The following is a 19,254-nucleotide window of genomic DNA, read 5'->3' as shown; positions in this document are numbered from 1 at the left end:
CAAACAATAAAAATATCTTCAAATTAATGAAAAAAAATGATGGATCTAGAATATGATAGCTTGATAAAAGCCTAGTTGGAATAGTTTGAATAGAGAATGAACTACTGTTCAAGGAAACAGGAGTTTTATGTGATTTGCTATAAAGAACAGAAGAACAGAGGTGGGATGCATGACTAAGGCTTATTTATGTTTACTTTTTTTCATAATGTAAGCAATATTATGTAATGTTTAATATTATCAAAGTAAAGAGAAATAATGACTCATGTCAAAGATAAGATGATTATATTGTGTGTGAGTTGGCTGGTGGGAGAAGTAAGTCTCATTTGATTCCATCTATACTCTATAAATTATATGGGAGATTATTAGCCAAAATGAGGGTGATGTGGGTTTAATAATTGAAGAGAGGGAGAAGGCACAAAACAGTCATCAGAAAAGCTGAATATTTAGAAATTTCTTGGCAGGGCTATCAATTGTGATTTTTGTTCATAGACTTTAAATTCTACTTATAAGTAAATTTATGGTAATGCTAGTGAAACTTAAACATGACATGTTCTAAATGATCCCAGCTCCTTGCAAAGTTCTTTGATTGTGTTTTTATATGCTTATGTATTTTTAGATATTTTTAAAATTTTGTGAAAAAAAATTAAGACAATTCTCTTTTACTATAACAGAACCTCTGTCAACTGGCATTGTAGTGACTGCCTGCAATTTCTTTTAATGATACTGTATTCTTTTCCATAAATTGGCCACCATATGCTATACCTTTAGGGCCAATCAAGCCAACATCCATCCCTGTGAGAATAATTAGCACAGTTATTTTACTTCAGTCACATTCAACTGCTAGAAATAATTCAATGAAGTAAAGCTGTTGTTTAGATCAAAAATAGGCCTTTTTCTTTTTTTAATTTGTTATATATGACAGCAGAATGCTTTACAATTCATATTACACATATAGAACACAATTTTTCATATCTCTTGTTGTACACAAAGTAGAGTCACACCATTCGTGTCTTCATGTATGTACTTAGGGTAATGATGTCCATCTCACTCCACCGTCTTTCCTACCCTCACGCCCCCTCCCTTCCTCTCCCTCCACTTTGCCCTATCTAGAGTTCATCTAATCCTTCCATGTCGCACCCCCAACTACAATAAGAATCAGCATCCTTAAATCAGAGAAAACTTTAGGCATTTGGGTTTTTTGGTTTTTTTTTGATTGGCTCACTTCACTTAGCATTATATTCTCCAACTCCATCCATTTACTTGCAAATACCATGATTTTATTGTCTTTTAATGCTGAGTAATATTCCATTGTGTATATATACCACAGTTTCTTTAGCCATTCGTCTACTGAAGGGCATCTAGGTTGGTTCCACAGTTTAGCTATCATGAATTGTGCTGCTGTAAACATTGATGTGGAAAAATAGGCCTTTTTAAATCATAGAAAAAGTGTGTTGAATTTGATTTAAATATGTGCTTATGCTAAGAAAACATAACTAAATTCTGTAAGAAAGGAAAGAACAACCAAAGATGAGATAGACAAGTGTATTAAGAATTACACACTGGTTGTCTTAAAGTGTCAAATAATTTCCCGGGTAAGGGTAAGAACATTATAAAGAGAGTGGATTCTTAAATTGAGATCAGCAAGTGACTCTGTTATTGGCAATGATGAGATCTAAAGTAAAACCAATAAGAGAGGGTATTTGCTGTAGGACAAGAGAAAATACTGTTGGGAATATGAGAGTCCAAGTTCTTCATGAACTATCTACATGCCAAACTCACCGTTTCATTACTTCTGCAGAGGTAGAAAATTAATAGGCTGGTAAGATATAGCTAAATGGGTATGAAAATACAGCTTCCTGTGTATTCTCTCTATGTATTCAAGGCTATTTAACAACTTCAATAATATTCTAATTGCAACCTCTACAAATAAATCATCATCCTGTTAACTCTTGACAAATAATGGGAGGGGTGACTTATTTATAATTTAACTACTTAAAAGAAGTTCTAAAATAGTCTAACATATGGGTATGTAATTAATTTTGAATGATGTGTCCATGGTTTTTAATGTGTTATTTCAATATTCTTGGTTTTTATATCTGAGATTTTTTATCATACATTATATTTTCACTAATTTAATTTGTATGAAATATTTGGGGACTTTTCAGCATGCACACTTATTTCCCCCCCCCCACACACACACACTGGTTTTAAACTAACACGAATAAAGAAAAAGGTAACTATGTCAGAAAAATTTAATTAAAAGTTCCAATTAATTAGGTTTGGGTTTTTTTTCAATTTTCACTTGTTCATAATTTTAATGTTTTTATTAGTGCATTGTAGCTATGCATAATATTTGGGTTCATTTTGGCATAATCATGCATGCATGGAATATAATTTGCTTCACTTCAGTCCCTAGTACACTTTCCCTCCCCTTCTCCCTCCCCCTATTCCTCTTCTTCTACTCTACTGTAAAAGCAAATAGTTTAAGACTATTTATTCAAAAGTTTGCTGTGAAATGATGAAAAAAAATATTCTACACTTCTGTGAAGTAACACAAATTAATAGGCTGGTAAGATATAGCTAAATGGGTATGAAAACAGAGTACCCTGTGGATTCATTCTATGTATTCCAGGCTATTTAACAACTTCAATAATATTCTAATTGTAACCTCTACAAATAAATCATCATCCTGTTAACTCTTGACAAACTCATTTCATAACATATACCAATATATCTTTATGGTACTCAATAACTTTTTTCCTCATTTCCCTCAATTATCAAACCCATCTTTGGATCACTGCAGTTACAGTAGCATTGTCTTGCTTGAACTACAGTAGAGTGTCAGAAGTAGATATTCTGAATATTTTACAGAGCTTGAAGATAAGAAAATGACTATGTAGAAATTTATGTCACACGGTTAACTTCAAGCAAACTAAATCTAAATTGATCAATTTCAAATCATCTTAAACAAGTTCATTTTCCTCAACTTTGGTTATTGAAGTCTGTCTGCCATGTGAATAAGCAATCAGGTGAAATTGTTTGCTCAAGTCAAGTGTCCCAAATGTAAAAGGGCCATTTCTAATGAATACTGGCTGGTTTTCTGAGTGTCAAAATATTCAAATTGTATGCTGTTGTTACAAGGCAAATAATCCTCTATCATCACCATCATCATCATCATCATCACTAAATGGTCTAACAAATATTTGTGTACACAGAGTACTGAACGAAGTCTATCAACACATGTGGCATCTAGCTTCTAATGTTGCCATTTTCAAGGTGAACTATTTATGAGCAATGGGTCAGATATTAAAGGAATTTGTCACTTATTTAAATAACATGACAGTTTGGGATGGCATAAAATGGTAAGCTGGTGTTCTGGAGGAATCTGAATGTGTATGATAGTTGCAATCCAGGGGGTTTCACGAAGGTATTCACTAGACTTATGAAGTCAATGATTTGCTTTTAATTTTAAAAAATAATTTTTATACTTCACACACACAAAAAATAGAGGCTGGAATTAAGGTGAAGGTGATACAGATAAATGGTAGAATAAAATGTGAGGGAGGAAAAAAAAGGAGAGAGAATAGCAGAGCTTTCTGTAAAAAACAATAGGTAGAGCCAAACTTAGAGAACTGAGGAAAGTCATAAGCTTCTGACATTTTTTTGAAGTAGTTAAAGTCTAAAATCTTCTGTAACATGTCAGAAATAGGAACCTTCTCTAACAGAGGAAGAAAAGTGGTGGTGTTAGCTGGAAAGAACATGCATTTTGAGTCAGACCTATACTCAAAGCCAAGGTGCTCCTTATGCAATTTTAAAGAGGTTTCATATACAATTTCATCATCTGTAAGACTGACATGAAATACCAAGCATCAAGGGTAATATAAAGATTAAATGTAAATGAATTCAGGGTAACGTATCCACCTTGAATAGCACAAATGAGTCAATAAATAGTTTTTGTTAATTAATAAACGCAAGGACATGATCCTTGTAGTGCTCTCTGGTTTATGGAGATAGAACACAAGAAAAAAATAGAAAAATATAAATAACCATTGGAATTGCTTTGGAACAGAAAGAGCCATTATATGTGGGTATGACATTAGAACACACAGCAGAGATAACAGGAGCACAAATACACTTGACACAAAAGGACAACCAAGAATAAACTCTTACAGTCAGTTCTCTTTATGTCATTTATTCAACACCCTTGGAGAGCCCTCCCTGCCCCTCTCCCACCACACAATGCCTGCAAGCAAGGAGCTAAGTCCAGGAAGGAAGAAACTAATAAGCAAACCAACAGGAATCACACTTACACAGTGTGGTAAATGCTGGGAGAGGAACACATGCAGTCATTGAGAGTCAATTGAAATTTTTTGTTTGTTTTTATGGTACCGGGGATTGAACCCAGGGACACTTTACCACTGAGCCACATCCCCAGCCCTTTTTTAAAAGTATTTTATTATGAGCCAGGGTCTGGCTGAGTTGCTTAGGGCCTCCCTAAATTGCTGAGGCCAGCTTTGAACTCATGATCCTCCTGCCTCAGCCTCTCAAGCTGCTGGGATTACAGGTGTGCACCATCATACCCAGCTGAGGGTCAATTGAATGGATACTTGTTGAATACTGATTACTTGGCAAATGCTGTGCTAGGTTGCAGGGCTTCAAAGATGACTTAAAGGTTCCCAGTTTATACTCTCATGAAGAAAAAAAAAGAAACAAACAAATAACAATAGCAAATCAGATTTCCCTGTTGTCATAAGCACATCATGGAAGACGCACTGCCTTAGTTTGAGGGGAAGATAAGTGACCAAGATGGGAAGCTTCTGGGAATAGTTAATATTTGAGCTATGGTATGAATGTTCAATTAATCAGATTTACAAAAACAACCTGAAGAGGAAGAGGAGGAGGAGTGCAGGAGGAAGGAGGGAGATGTGTAAAAGAATTCCAAGCAGAGGAATAACAAGACCAAGATAGAAGTTCTAAACAACATGAGTTTGAGTGCATAGGCATATAAATATTGAACAACTTAAAGATCATGGAACCAAGTGATAACAGACTCAATCAGTCTGGGAGTTGGGGCTTTATCCCATAGCTGGTAGGGAGCCTCCAAAACTTTTTTAAAGCTGCTGAAAGCAAATACTGATTGACCCTTTGTAAATAGATTATGCCAGTGATATGGCATATGTAGAACCTGAAATCTCAAACTTGGAATGAGTTAGATGGGACAGCTTGGTGCATTTTTAGTTGTTGTTATTTATTTATTTATTTATTTATTTATTTATTCTAATTTGTTATATATGATGGCAGGATGCAATTCATTTCATATTACACATATACAGCACAATTTTTCAAGTCACTGGTTGTACACAAAGCATTTTCACACCATTCGTGTCTTCATACATATACTTAGGGTAATGATGTCTAACTCATTCCATCATCATTCCTACCCCTTTGCTCCCTCTCTTTCCCGCCCTCCTCTTTGCCCTGTCTAAAGTTCCTCCATACCTCCCATGCCCCCACATGGCCATTATGCATTTTATTGGTAATTGAAACAGAAAGAAAGACACCCATTGGAGAAATATTTAGAAGATAGACTTAGTAGAAGTTGTTAAGATATTGGCTGACATCCAGGAAAAAAGATGTTGGATGATGCCCCAAATAGATAATTTGGTAAATAGCAGTGTCCGGAGACGTATTAGAGGATATTTAAAATGATAGATATGTGTAGGTATTTAGAAAACGGTACTAGAGGGAGAAATAAAAATAGAAAATGAAAAAGTGAATATGCTTGTGTGTGTGTGTGTGTGTGTGTGTGTGTGTGTGTGTACAAGCAGAGAGAGAACATGTTAGAATAATAAGTGAAATTCCTGGACCTAGAGGAAGAATAAGGATGAAAACAATCTGAGATTAAACTCTAAACTAATCCTCAAAGGAGTAGGTGGAAGGAGATAAGTGAACCCCTCTAAGATTCCTAAAAAGAATGACTTCAGAAGTAAAAAACCAAGAGAATGTGTCCTGAACCTCAAAAAATATCAAAAATAGGTGAAAGAGGGCACATGCACCAACATTTAAATTTCATGCAGAAAGGGAGTTGGAAGAGAAACACAAAAGGACTAAAAAAATTACCAGTGAGCTCAGGAAGGAAATTCTTTTCTGCACTTAAGTAAGATAAATTTTTATAGCATGGAGGTTTCAGAAGCCAGACTGCTGCGAGTCAAAAAGTGATTAATAGTCAAGTAAATATTACTGACGATCTAGCAAATATTGCTAATCATGTGGACATTTTAATGAGAATAAAAAGAAAATAACAAATGATTGCTAAAGGCACAAACAGGATTAAAGTCAATCTTTCACTTTAGATTAGAAAAGGATTAATGATGTCTATAGCCAAAATAATAGGTAAGTAAGAATAAAATGAATGAAGATGTCAAAAACAAAAGTGATACATATTAAACTATGTCCTAAACAGGGCAGAAGAGGTTGAGTCTAAAGACAGGGGATATTGGTCTTGAATAGGAAGTACCATTTATGCCTTGAATTTAAAGACAAAGGAAAGCTAGTTTCAGATATTGTCACTGTAGAATAAATTTTACAAAAAGCATACCATATCTATAAGTTCTTCTTCCAATATAAATAGGCTACAGTATACGTAAAATTTTATTTCTAATTTATCCTGTATGGAATTTACCATGATGCCTAAATCTGAAGATTTGTGCTCTAAAAACTGCAGACTATCGGCCATTATATTTCTGAATATTGCTTTTCCCATTCTCTCCTTTCTTTTTTGTTCTATTTTCCAGAACACTTTTTCTTCCACACTTTATCTCTTTTACTCCATGTGCTCCATTCTGCATTCTACTTTGTTTATGGATATACTTATTATTTTTTCCCAGTATATCTGCTATTTAATTAAAAAGATTCTTCAGTAACAATGAATCCACTTTACTTTTTATAAGTTTTGGGGAGGGTTGTTTTTCAAAGCTGTCTGAACTTATTTGAAACTTGTCTATTAGTTCTCTGTATTGCCTTTAGCCATTTATACTTACTTAGGTAGGATAAATTTAATAATTTTGTTATTTTAAATTATTGAGGATGGTCAATGGACTGCTGGTTAGTCCTGGTAACTCTCATTCATGGTGCATTTTTCTATGATTTTCATAATTTTTGTGAGCTTAATTTTAAAAGCCTTATCTATAAGAATTTTCTTTGGCCTCTGTCTAGAGTTTATTCCTCTAGAGAATATTTGAACAGAGCAGGATAGCTTTTTTATATGATGATTTCTTAGATAGATCCTTCTAGGTGATTTGGGTGATGTAAATTAAAACATCACACCAGCATGAAGGGATCAGTCAGGGAATATTCTGGTTTCTCCCTCACCTAGTTTCTAGGCTTTGGACAAACACACTTTCTTGTCTCTCTCTGTCTTTGTTTGTGGGTATAATTCCTCTGGTCCATCTAATAAAGCATCCTCACTTAATCCAGCTCCCTCACTTCCAAAGATCCATGGCCTTTGACCTATGCTGAGAAGTAAGTAAATTGACTTCCCTGATTTACCAAGCTCTGTAAGACTATTTCTCACCTAAATCTTCAGGATAGCCAAATATCAATTGGGAATTTAACCTGCAGTAGCAGTTGTCCAATTATTTTCTTTGTATTGGACCTGAGGTGTTTTTGTTTTGTTTTGTTTTTACTTTCTTGTAAGCACAGCACTTAATTTAAAGAATGTAAGTCTTAATATGCTCTGTTTTTGAAAACAACTTTCCATATTCTTTACTATCCATCTTGCAGGATGTACATTCTCATACTTCCCTGTCTGCACTATCTTTATAGACATCATGTCCAGTCCCATTGTTTAATTTTATGACTGCAAATTTTTCTTTGATATCCTCATCATTGCTGGGCTATAAACTACTGTATCTAATTATGACTTCTCATTAGCATTTGAAAAACTAATAGAAAGAAGAAATTTAATACGGCCCAAGAAATTTTATCTTCTCCCTCCAAATCACCTTCACATTCCCTTCAAGCCCTTGCTATCTCAGCCAGTAGCCTGACCATTTTTCTTCTTTTCACATCTTGCAACCCATCTATCAAAAGGACCTGTTGGCACTCCTTCCAGAACATATACAAAAAGCAACTATTTCTTGCCATTTATACTGCAGAAACTTAAATCTGTGTCGTCATTATTATAATTTTTCTAAACCAGTAAAAAAAAATGTATCCTTCCTATATGCACCACCATCTGTCCTTCACTAAGCATCCCAAGTGACCTTTCTAAAGTATAAGATTGTTAAAATGGTTTAAATCTATTTGCCTTTATTGTCCCTTACTTATGAGCTTGCAGTGCCTGGGCCCTGTCTGCCTTGCCAGTGTTGGTCTCCCTGAGTTACCTTCTCACACACAGTTCTCAGGCAACACTGGCTACTGTTCTGTTTTCAGAGCCCTAGAAATTTTATCTAACTCAGGGCTTCTGCACTTTCCGTTCCTTTCGCTCAGAATTCTTTTCCTTAGACTTGTTCGAGGCTGACACATTGTTCAGATCTCCAGATAATACTTTCTTTAGAGAGGTGATGATACTTAAGAGAGTTATTCAATGGCCGTTTGGAGAAGAATTTTGCTTAAAGTAAAAATAGATATAAGATGCTAAATGTCCCTGCTAAACCAGAGCCCCCGACCTTCCTATGACCTGTTAATCTCTACCACATTATCTAAGTCATAATCCTCACCAGAGTTATCAAAATGGACTGAATTTTTAAAAATTGATTGGTTCACATCAGTTCAGTTACATATTACATATTTTCCCCTAGGAGAATGTAAACTTAAATGATGTCCCCAACACCTACAATAGTGTTGGATACGAACAAGGTGCTCAAAACACACACACACATACAGGTACATACCTACTTTTGCTTATTAGTCCTACATTTTCTTTAATTATAAACATTCAATGTAAGTCACAATATAAAATTATAATATTAGTCCATTAGTCATAAAGTTATACAACTACCATTCAGAGGAGAATTTTTCACAAAGAACAATCAGAGATATATGAAGCTATTTCTCAGATGAAGTGGTATATTCTAAAAATTCTTGACCTTTATATTTAACATATCTTATAGTGTATAATGTGATAGTGTGCTGCAAATGAGTATTTTCTACTGAAAATATTATTTATATTTCACACATGTTAACTATGCATCAGGCACTAGGTTAGTCCTTCAGGACCCCAAAATGGGGATGAGGGAAAGATGCATAGGCCCTACTTCTCCGAAAGCAATTATAGGGCAGTGGGTATGCAGTCATGGAAAAATAGTTATACATTTTATTATTTTTCATGTCATATATGAAAACCTCAATAAAGCTATATTACTTCTAAGAGAAAAATAAATCAACAAACTTGGCATCTTTACAGAAGAAATGAATTCTTAAAAACTGCAGGTCATCATAGTCACTACCGCTAATATGAGCCACGGCTCATAAGCTCCTGCTTATTCCTTTTCTGCATTTCTTACTATACTTATTAGTCCTCTTAGAAAGTATCACTTCTGTAATAATTGTTTGTTTCCTTGGGGACTCAGGAAAGTCAGGAAGTTTCAACTATAGGTATATATGAACTTTAGAACCTACTTTACTATCCGGGTATAATATAAATTCAATAAGAGAATAATACATTGTAGGTGGATTGAACTAATATTTTATGAAATTTAATTTTTGTTTTAAAGCAATAATTTATTAAAATAGGAATATTTACAGAAAAGTTTAAAACCAAAAAGTCCAGCTCAATCTATTTTCAAATGAATATGTCAGTACCATTCTACTTCAGATTTAAAAAAAAGTAACTGAGCATGGCCAGCTGAGCCCTTGGTGTGTGCTCACATAGTAACTACCACCCAATAGGAAATGCAGTCCTGACTTGTGTGGCCATCATGAAATTGTGCCTGTTACTGAATAGGATCATATGGTACATGCTGTTATTTTGTCTTCTTTTGCTCAATATAATGTTTAAAAGATTCGTACAAGTTTGTATGAAGCTGAAATCTGTTCATTCTCTTGTTGCAGAGTATTACTGTGAATGACTAAGTGATATTTTATATACTCATTCTATTCTTGATGTTAAATATTTTCTAGTTATGAAAATAATAGTGCTATGAACATTCTCATAAGCGACTTTTTTAGGGGTGGGGAGTGTACTAGGGATTGAACTCAGGGTCACTCAACCATTAAGCCATCCCCAGCCCTGTTTTGTATTTTATTTGGAGACAGGGTCTCACTGAGTTGCTTAGTGCCTCACTTTTGTTAACGCTGGCTATGAACTCACAATCCTCTGCCTCAGCTTCCCCAGCCAATGGGATTACAGGTATGAACCATAAATGACTTTTGATGGACATATGTATGAATTACCATGGAGTATATACCTAGGTGTAGATTGTAAATTGTCTTTTTACTTTGTTGTACAAAATTCCACTCCTACTCCCAGTATTTGAGAGCTCCTGTTCTTCTACTTTCCTGTCAAATCTAAATATTGAGTCACTGCATTTTAGTTGTTAAGAAAAGTAATGGTATCTCCTTGCTGGTTTGAGTTTACATTTCCTGATGACTGAAATCAAAGATTTTTCCATTATTATTGTCCATTTGGTTATCTTCTTTTTCAAGATTTTGCTCATTTTTTGAATTACTTGCTTTTTCTTTATTGGTTTTTAATTATTTTTTGCTCTTATTGTATTTTTAATTTAGTATTATGCATTGTATTTATAACTTATTATGTATCAAATTTTATTTATTGATTTATTGGCTTATTAATTTATCTTTTCAAAAATATGTATTATAAATATTTTTGATCAGTCTGTGATTTTCCTTTTCATTGGCTTAATGGCATGGTTATTCGAACACTTCACGATGGTGTTTGAAACTTTGCCTTCCTCAAAACATATTTTTGTTTGTGGTGACAGGTAGGTGTTATGGTTTCAATCTGTAATGTCCCCAAAGCATCCTGTGTTGAAGACCTGGTCCCCAATGCAGCAGGAGGGGAGCTCTTAGGAAATGATTTGATCATGATCTCCTCTGTGGGTCAATTCATTGAGGGATTCATAATTTGAATGGAGATGGCAGAAAATGTCAGAGGTGAGAGAAGGGAGTAGATGTTGGGGGTGTGCCCTTAGGGCCTATGTTTTTGTCTCTGGTTTTTTTTTTTTTTTTCCTGCTCACTTTCTCTCTCTGCTCCTCGGCTGCCACCAGGTGAGCTGCTTTCCTCTGCCACACCTTTCTGCCATGGTTTTCTGCCTCCTCTTCAGGGCCACAGCAATGGAACTGGCCAACCATAGATTGAAACCTCAGAAACTATGAACCAAAATATATCTTTGCTCCTTTACAATGTTAATTTAAGGTACTGGTCACAGTGACAAAAAGCCGACACAGTAGGGATCCCTTGCTAATCCACAGGGTGGATGTCTATGGTTCTCCACAGGAGGGGTACCACTATTAGAGAGGTCCTTCACTCTCTGCTGCACTCAAGTAGTACATTTGCCATAAAGCAACTGAATATACACATATGGATCTGATTCTGGACTTTCTATTCAGTTCACTGATCTATTTATCTATCCTTGCAAGAATAACAAGTCATTTTACATATGGAGGTTTATTATAATTTTTGAAAAATGATAGTATAATTTCTGAAGCTCAGTCTCTCTTCAAAAGTTCCTTGAATATTGATGTCTTTGATTTTCCATATATAATTTAGAATCAGTTTTCAGTTAATGCATACACACACACATACACAAACACATTTGTGAAGAAACTGTTTGCTACAATAGCAAGTGTTTCAATCTTTGACTAAGACGTATCCCCCATTGATTTGCATCTTCTTCAATTTGCCTCAATAATGAAATAATATTATATAGTATTCTATGTCGTTCTATGTGGAGTTATTATATACCTCCTGAAGAAACTTTCTTTTTGAATTTGATATTTTCAAACATACTGCAAGAGGTATCTTTTAAAATTTTATTTCAAATTGATTGCTGTTGGTACCTATTGAGGTTCCATTTTTCGAGCTCTCTCTAAAGTGACCAATAGTGCTGAGTTTAATATTTATATAATCTTTTTTCACATTTAAATACACTATAGAGCTCTTTATCCCCATAAATAGTCACTTTATAACTACCTTGGTGACAGCTTATTATAGTACAATGTTACATCAGGAGTTTAGTTATAATCAATAAAGTTTTTAATTAATTTGGTTAGAGCTTTGTGTATGTGTGTGTGTGTGTGTGTGTGTTGCTGGGGATTGAACCCAGGGCCTTATGCATGCAAGGCAAGCACTCTACCAAGTGAGCTATATCCCCAGCTCCCTAGAGCTTCACTTTTTAAATATTTAATTAACTTTAGAATTTTACTTTTTATCATATATATTATCAATATATTTTATTTTTAAATCATTATCATGTTCCAATTTTTGATACATCACCCAACTCCCATTTTTAAAAGGAAACTTTAATCATATAGGGTGCCTTTTTATAGAAGGGTCCAACTCCCTATGTATGACATATCTTTTTAGTTATACTTTCTGTTAATTTCCTAAGGAATAAGTTTTTTTCCTATCATGTTTCTACAGACGTATTAGTGATTTCATGACCAACCAAACTGTAGGCTAATGAGTAAAATTGATGAAAGTTATTTACTACATTTCTTAATTCTGCCCCAGTATGTATTGGGGGAACATTATGTTATACTGATAAGTGGCCTAGTGGTATAATTTACTCTACAAAATTTCCATCTCCTGAAAATTCAAATTTTGAGAAACAGATAAAAGGGATAAACGTGAAAATGCTTGCTGGACAATTTAAGAAGCTCCTGCAATTGACATCTAATAAATATCTCCATGAACCTCTTATCACAATCTTAAACCCATAAATCTCAGTAATTTCTAGGCATTGACACTTGTATCATGCCATCTATAATTACCAACCAAACATACCAACATTTTACTTCCAATTTTTCTTTTCCTCCTCTATTCATTTTTTTCATTTTATTTTCTACCACTACCAAAACAATCAAACAAATCTTGACTCATCCAATTACCACTATAATGACATCATGAGAAAAGAATCCTGTGTATATGGCTTCTTTGGAGGATTTCTATAGCTCTCCACTGAGTCCAAACATGTCAAGATGATTCATTATCTGATGCATGACTCCCTAGCTTTAGTGGTTGCTCCTGCCTGCCTGCCACATAAAAATGCAATATGCACACCACACAGACACACAAGTCAGATCATGCATTGGGTCTAAAGCTCCAGCCACACCAAAATTGTGGCTTATTTTTATCTGTGCTCTGATGTTTTAAAAACAATTTTAACATTAAATTTACTATTTTTTTTAGTAATTGTTATCACTAGGCTAATATGTCAAGCACATTTGAACATTATTTCAGTTAAATTGAAGTCAGATTAAATTGTTTGAAAAATTGAAAAAAGTGAAAAAAATTTGAATATGAATGTAGAAAGTCAGGTTTCAAATTCCAGCTGTGCTTACTCTGCCTCTTGGGAACTTGAGCTCTTTATTTCTTCCTTGGAAACATGCAAGAATTATTTATAAAAAGAGAATTCAAGGGAGAATATAAATATTCAATCTCAGTAGTAATTAAAGAAATGGAGTTTAAAACAATAATGAGAATATAACTTTTCATTTCTCATGGGGAAACCGATTTATTTAAAACTACAGTAGCACTCACTGTTAGCACAGGTGCAAAGAAGGACAAGCTTCTGCAAAGTAGTTTGGGAGATGTATTAAGAGTTTTAAAAGTATCATTGCCAATCTACTTTTATAAACCTATTTTAAATTGAAAATAGCTGCCATGCTGAGAAAGAATTCAGAAGAAAAAAATTCACCATAATGATATTTACAAGATTCAAAAATAAAAACAACCTAAATTAGAATAATTATTACATTAGTCATAGTCTATTCATATAATACACTTATACAGATATTTACATGATGTATATGAAATTCATATTATAATGTGACAAAAATTTTATTATTCTCATTTTTATGAGAATAAAATTTTTTTATTCTCATGTTGAGAATAAAAAACAGAACATTAAACATCAACTGCTCATTAAGAATAAAAAAAAAGCAGTAACAGTAACATCTCTATGTATTAAAGTGATTTTAGGATTTCAATCTCTTCTTGTACTTCTTTTGTATTTTCCAACTTTTTTTATTGATTTTATTTTTTTAAATACACGACAGCAGAATGCATTACAGTTGTATTTTCCAACTTTTGAGCAACAAATATGCACTATAATCAGAGTGCTAAGTTGATCATAGAAGACACTACTGCCTTGAAGGAATTGCAAAGTTTAGTAAAATGAAGCTTTTCTAAAAGTCATTATTTGAAAAACAAAAACAGAGTCTTGAGAGTATACAAGTTGGAAAACTAGAGCCCCATTCATAAATATAAGTTGGCAAATATTAGCTAGACTTTATTACAGGACTCAGAGATATTTTGCAAATAGTTATTTGAAGAAAATGGACAATACACAGTGTAGCAACCAAGTCAAAAAGGTAGCAAAAGCACGGGCTAGAAGAGTAAGATGCAGAAGTATGTAGCAAAAACTGCCAATTATGACACACCTGCTGATACGACATTGAAGAGATAAAAGGTAAGCTTTCATTATTGTGTCAAACATGGGGTCATAAAATGACTTAGCAGATTTAGAAGAAAAGCAAATAAAACTAATGACGTCTTATGGTGTTATCTGGGCCATCAAGATGCATCCCATGCAAATCCTTCCCTATTACCAAGTCTACACTCCCACTGCATGTCATAGATCACTGTTGTGTTTCCAATTATTCACTGTCTCTTAAGAGAATTAGATTTCTCACCCTGGTGACCATAAGACCAGACCATGTGACTTTCTTCATTTCAATGGAATGTCAGAAGAAGTGACAACTATCCCCTTTCTATGGATATTGTAGAAGCCATTGAGTGATCTCATTAGTGTACTTTTCCCTATAATACCAGAACCACATGCCTACAAGTATCCAAATCTCCATTCTAGATCTCAGAAGAAATGACATGAGGCACAGACATCGGAGACACAGCTAACTTGCTATGTGGGCAAGAAATACTTTCGTACTTGCAAGCCACTAAGATTTGCTTACAAATCTTAAAGGTTATTTGTTGCTTCAAGACAATCCTATAAATGCTAACTTCTGTATATTCTTGCTCATCCCCCAGAGGCGGCTCCTCCTGGCTCACTCACTCTTCAGCTTGCCCTTCCTTCCTTCCTTCCTTCCTTCCTTCCTTCCTTCCTTCCTTCCTTCCTTCCTTCCTTCCTTTCTTCATTCCTCCCTCCCTCCCTCCCTCCCTTCCTTTCTTTCTTTTTCTAGTTTGTAATAATATTCCCAACTACAATTTTAGGCTATCCTTTTGAAAAAAAATTGTTCTTTTTCTTTCTTTTTTTAAAAATGTATTTAATATACGATAAGTTCAACCAATAGTTCTATTCTGTCAGTTCCGATGGTAAAACAATAGCCAAGAAACTAACTCATTTTTTTTACACAAAGATGATGAGCCCCTTTCCTGTTCATCCCCTTCCCTCCTTTCAACACTCAGTTATGGATAGCGTAGTGTGTGTGCCCGATGATGAGACAGAGATCAATCAAATTCACACAACACACAATCGCAAACATGAAAAGAGATATGGAGGAAAGACACAGGTGTGCCACACATGAATATGCCAGATTTCACTGGGTAGTAGTGAGAAACACACTCACCTGCCCACACCCAAAGAATGGACTAAAAAGGTACAGAGAAAGTGAGGCTTTTTACTGATGGTCTTGCAAGCTCTGCGATGTCTGGGTGTGCAGAGCAGTGACAGTCAACATTTTATCCCCCAGTGCACACGGTCCTTCTCGTGGTTCCTCATTGGCTGGGTACCTTGGGGTGCACAATCTTCCTGAATAGTCATCTAGGTTTTACTCTTATTAGATTATTTAAAGAAATAATCTAATTAGATTATTAGATTATTATTAGATTATTTAAAGAAATATGCCTTTACTTGTCTCCACCTTCCTTTGTTCTCCTGTGGCTGGAAGATCTTCTTGGTGTGAATGCATCTTAGCATATGTGGGTTTATCTCTATTGGTCAAGCCAGTCCCTTTATCAGACTCCAGTGTTAACTGTTTATAATTTTCCACTCTGGTCTCCCCTCTAGCTGCTTTTCTTACATCCCAAGTAATTTTATATTTAAGGCCAAATACTGTATACTAAAAATGGATCACTGGACTTTCTATTTCTCATAAAGTCAAGAATGGCTTCCCATGATAAAAGTGAAGCAGGAGGAATCACAATACCAAACCTTAAATTATACTACAGAGCTATAGTAACAAAAACAGCATGGTATTGGCACCAAAACAGATATGAAGACCAATGGTGCAGAACATAAGACACAGAGACAAATCCACATAAATACAGTTATTTCATACTAAACAAAGGCACCGTAAACATACATTGGAGAAAAAAACAGCTTCAACAAATGGTACTGGGAAAACTGGAAATCCATATGTAACAAAATGAAATTAGAGCCCGATCTATCACCCTGCGCAAAACATCAAGGACTCAGGCATTAGACCAGAGACCCTGCACCTACTAGAAGAAAAAGTAGGCCCAACTCTCTATCATGTCAGCTTAGGAACCAGCTTCCTCAACAAGACTCCTGAAGTAAAATCAAGAATCAATAAATGGGATGGTATCAAACTAAAAAGCTTCTTCACAGCAATGGAAGCAATCAAGAACAAGAAGAGAGAGCCTACAGAATGGAAGAAAATCTTTGCCACCTGCACCTCAGAGCATTAATCTCCAGGATATATAAAGAACCCAAAAACCTTAGCACCAAAACAAAACAAACAAACAAACATCAACAACAACAAAAAATGAAACTAATCAATAAATGGATAAAGGAACTGAAGAAGAAATATGACTGTCAACAAATATATGAAAAAAATGCTCAATATCATTAGCAATTAGAGAAATTCAAATTAAAATTGAGATTTCATCTTGCTCCAGTCAGAATGGCAATTATCAAGAATACAGGTAATAAAATAAATGTGGGTGAGGATGTGGGGAAAAGGCAAACTCATACATTGCTGGTGGGACTGCAAATTGGTGCAACCACTCTGAAAAACAGTATGGAGATTACTTAGAAAAATTGGAATGGAATCACCATTTGACCCAGCTATCACACACCTCAGCATACACCCAAAGGACTTAAAATCAGCATACTACAGTGACGCAGCCATATCAGTGTTTATAGCAACTCAATTCACAATAGCTAGACTATGGAACCAACCTAGGTGCCTTTCAACAGATGAATGAATAAAGAAAATGTGGTAATATACATAAGGTAATATTATTCATCCTTAAAGAAAAATGAAATTTTGACATTTGCTGGTAAATGGATGGAAAAAATAATTTTTAATTAATTTCACTTATTATGCTAAGTGAAATAAGTCAATCCCTCAAAACCAAAGGCCAAATGTTCTCTCTGATAGGCGAATGCTGACTCTTAATAGATGGAGGTGGAGGGGTGGGAAGGTTCACTGGATTAGACAGGGCAAGGTGGAGGCAAGGGAAGGAGGATGGGAATGAGAAAGACAGGAGAGTGAATTGGACATAACTTTCCTATGTTCATATATGAATACACAACCAGCATAATTCCACATCATGTACAACCAGAAGTATGAGAGGTTATATTCCATGTATGTATGATATGTCAAGATACATTCTACTGTCTTTTATAACTAATTAGAACCAAAAATATATATTTTTTTAAATGGCTTCCCAGAACTCACTCCTGAGCTGCAATCTTATGGGTAAGTAGTGATTATGTAGAAAGAGCTGCAAAAATATTCTAGGAGAGAAAACACCATAAAAATGCTATGTGGACTGAAAAACAAATGTGACAAGTAGGAAATATTGAAGTAAAACCACTATCGGAACAAAATAATAAGGGTGAGCCAGGCACAACTCTGCCTACTCTCAGGACCTTATGGGATATATAGAGGAATGGCTTTATCTCTTCATCTCTACTAAATTAATGCAGAAATGGAAGTGAACTATATTGTTTAAGAAAAGGAAAAGACTATCCACCCCAAAATAGAGATAATGGATTAGAAAGGAAGCACAATGACGGCATATAGACGGGTTTCTTTCTTCCTGAATTCCTACCTTTTTCCCATTCTTTTTCTCAGGTTTCAATAAAAAGGAACGCACCTTAGAAAGAAGGTGAATGTTGTTGTCATGTTCTGATTTTTTCTTTCTATGGGATAGATTCTTAAAAGTTGGATTGATAGGTTAGAACTAACTATAATTTTCAAAATAGATAGGACTGAAATATTTTTTAAAATATTTGTGTTTTGTGTGTGTGTGTGTGTGTGTGTGTGTGTTTGTATTAGAAATAATGCTGATTTCTTCATTTTTTTTCCAGAGGTGGTAGTATTTTTAAATTATATCAACCTAATGGTTGGATTAACAAATACTACATTCATTTTCATTTTCATGCAAGAAAGCTTATTCTAGATTGCTGGTGGGATTGTGATGTAGACCGATTAAAAATAATTTCAGCCTGTGGATAGCATGTTGGTAAGTTTAATATGAAGTTCGGATTAGAGAGAGGAGACAAGAAAACACATGTCTGCATCAAGAAAAATTAGTGTCATAGTTTCAGGGGAAATGGAGGATTGTCCTAAGCTTTAGCAGACATTTTTTAGTTTAAAGTATCTTTAGTAGAAAAGGATAAGCCCAATGCAGGAGAGAGGAGAGTGTGTTAAAGTTCTTGTAAGATCATTTTTCATTCTTTTGGCTTCTTTTAAAGGGATTTATAGTGATTAAAACGTAGAATTTGGAATAGAAACAAATAAAATTAAAGAAAACGAGGAATAAAAACACTGCCTATGACCCTAAGGACACAAACAGGAGAGGTTTAGGGTGTTTTACTTATTGAGTATCCTGTTTAAAAAAAAATTACTTGCAGAATTACCTGACATTGATTTCCTTTGCTATGTTGTCCAAATCAAGTAAAAGTCTACTCCTTTCTTCTGCTGCTTGAGAATGTGCTATTGAAATCTCTGAAAAGTCTTTTTTCAAGTTAGAAAGTTCAATATTCCATGTACTTTTCTTAAAAAAAAAATGAAAGAATCATTTATACATGTTTAATAATCAAAAAAGGAAAATATATATGTAATAAAAATCTTAATTAC

The 19,254-nt window shown here is 34.4% G+C and overlaps 1 protein-coding gene across 1 annotated transcript in view; it reads right to left on the bottom strand.

The window, feature by feature from the left end:
* The window catches only part of Ccdc178 (coiled-coil domain containing 178), a 349,129-nt gene that overhangs the window by 262,877 nt on the left and 66,998 nt on the right, over positions 1 to 19,254 (bottom strand). The window contains exon 10 of the mRNA XM_076836870.2: positions 19,035 to 19,171. Coding sequence (XP_076692985.1) covers positions 19,035 to 19,171 — 137 coding nt within the window. The remainder of the gene's footprint in view (positions 1 to 19,034; positions 19,172 to 19,254) is intronic.

The sequence above is a fragment of the Callospermophilus lateralis genome, chromosome 17, assembly GCF_048772815.1.
Source record: "Callospermophilus lateralis isolate mCalLat2 chromosome 17, mCalLat2.hap1, whole genome shotgun sequence".
NCBI lineage: Eukaryota > Metazoa > Chordata > Mammalia > Rodentia > Sciuridae > Callospermophilus > Callospermophilus lateralis.
The sequence above is the reverse complement of the archived record's forward strand: the minus strand, read 5'-3'. Positions and strand labels throughout refer to the sequence as shown.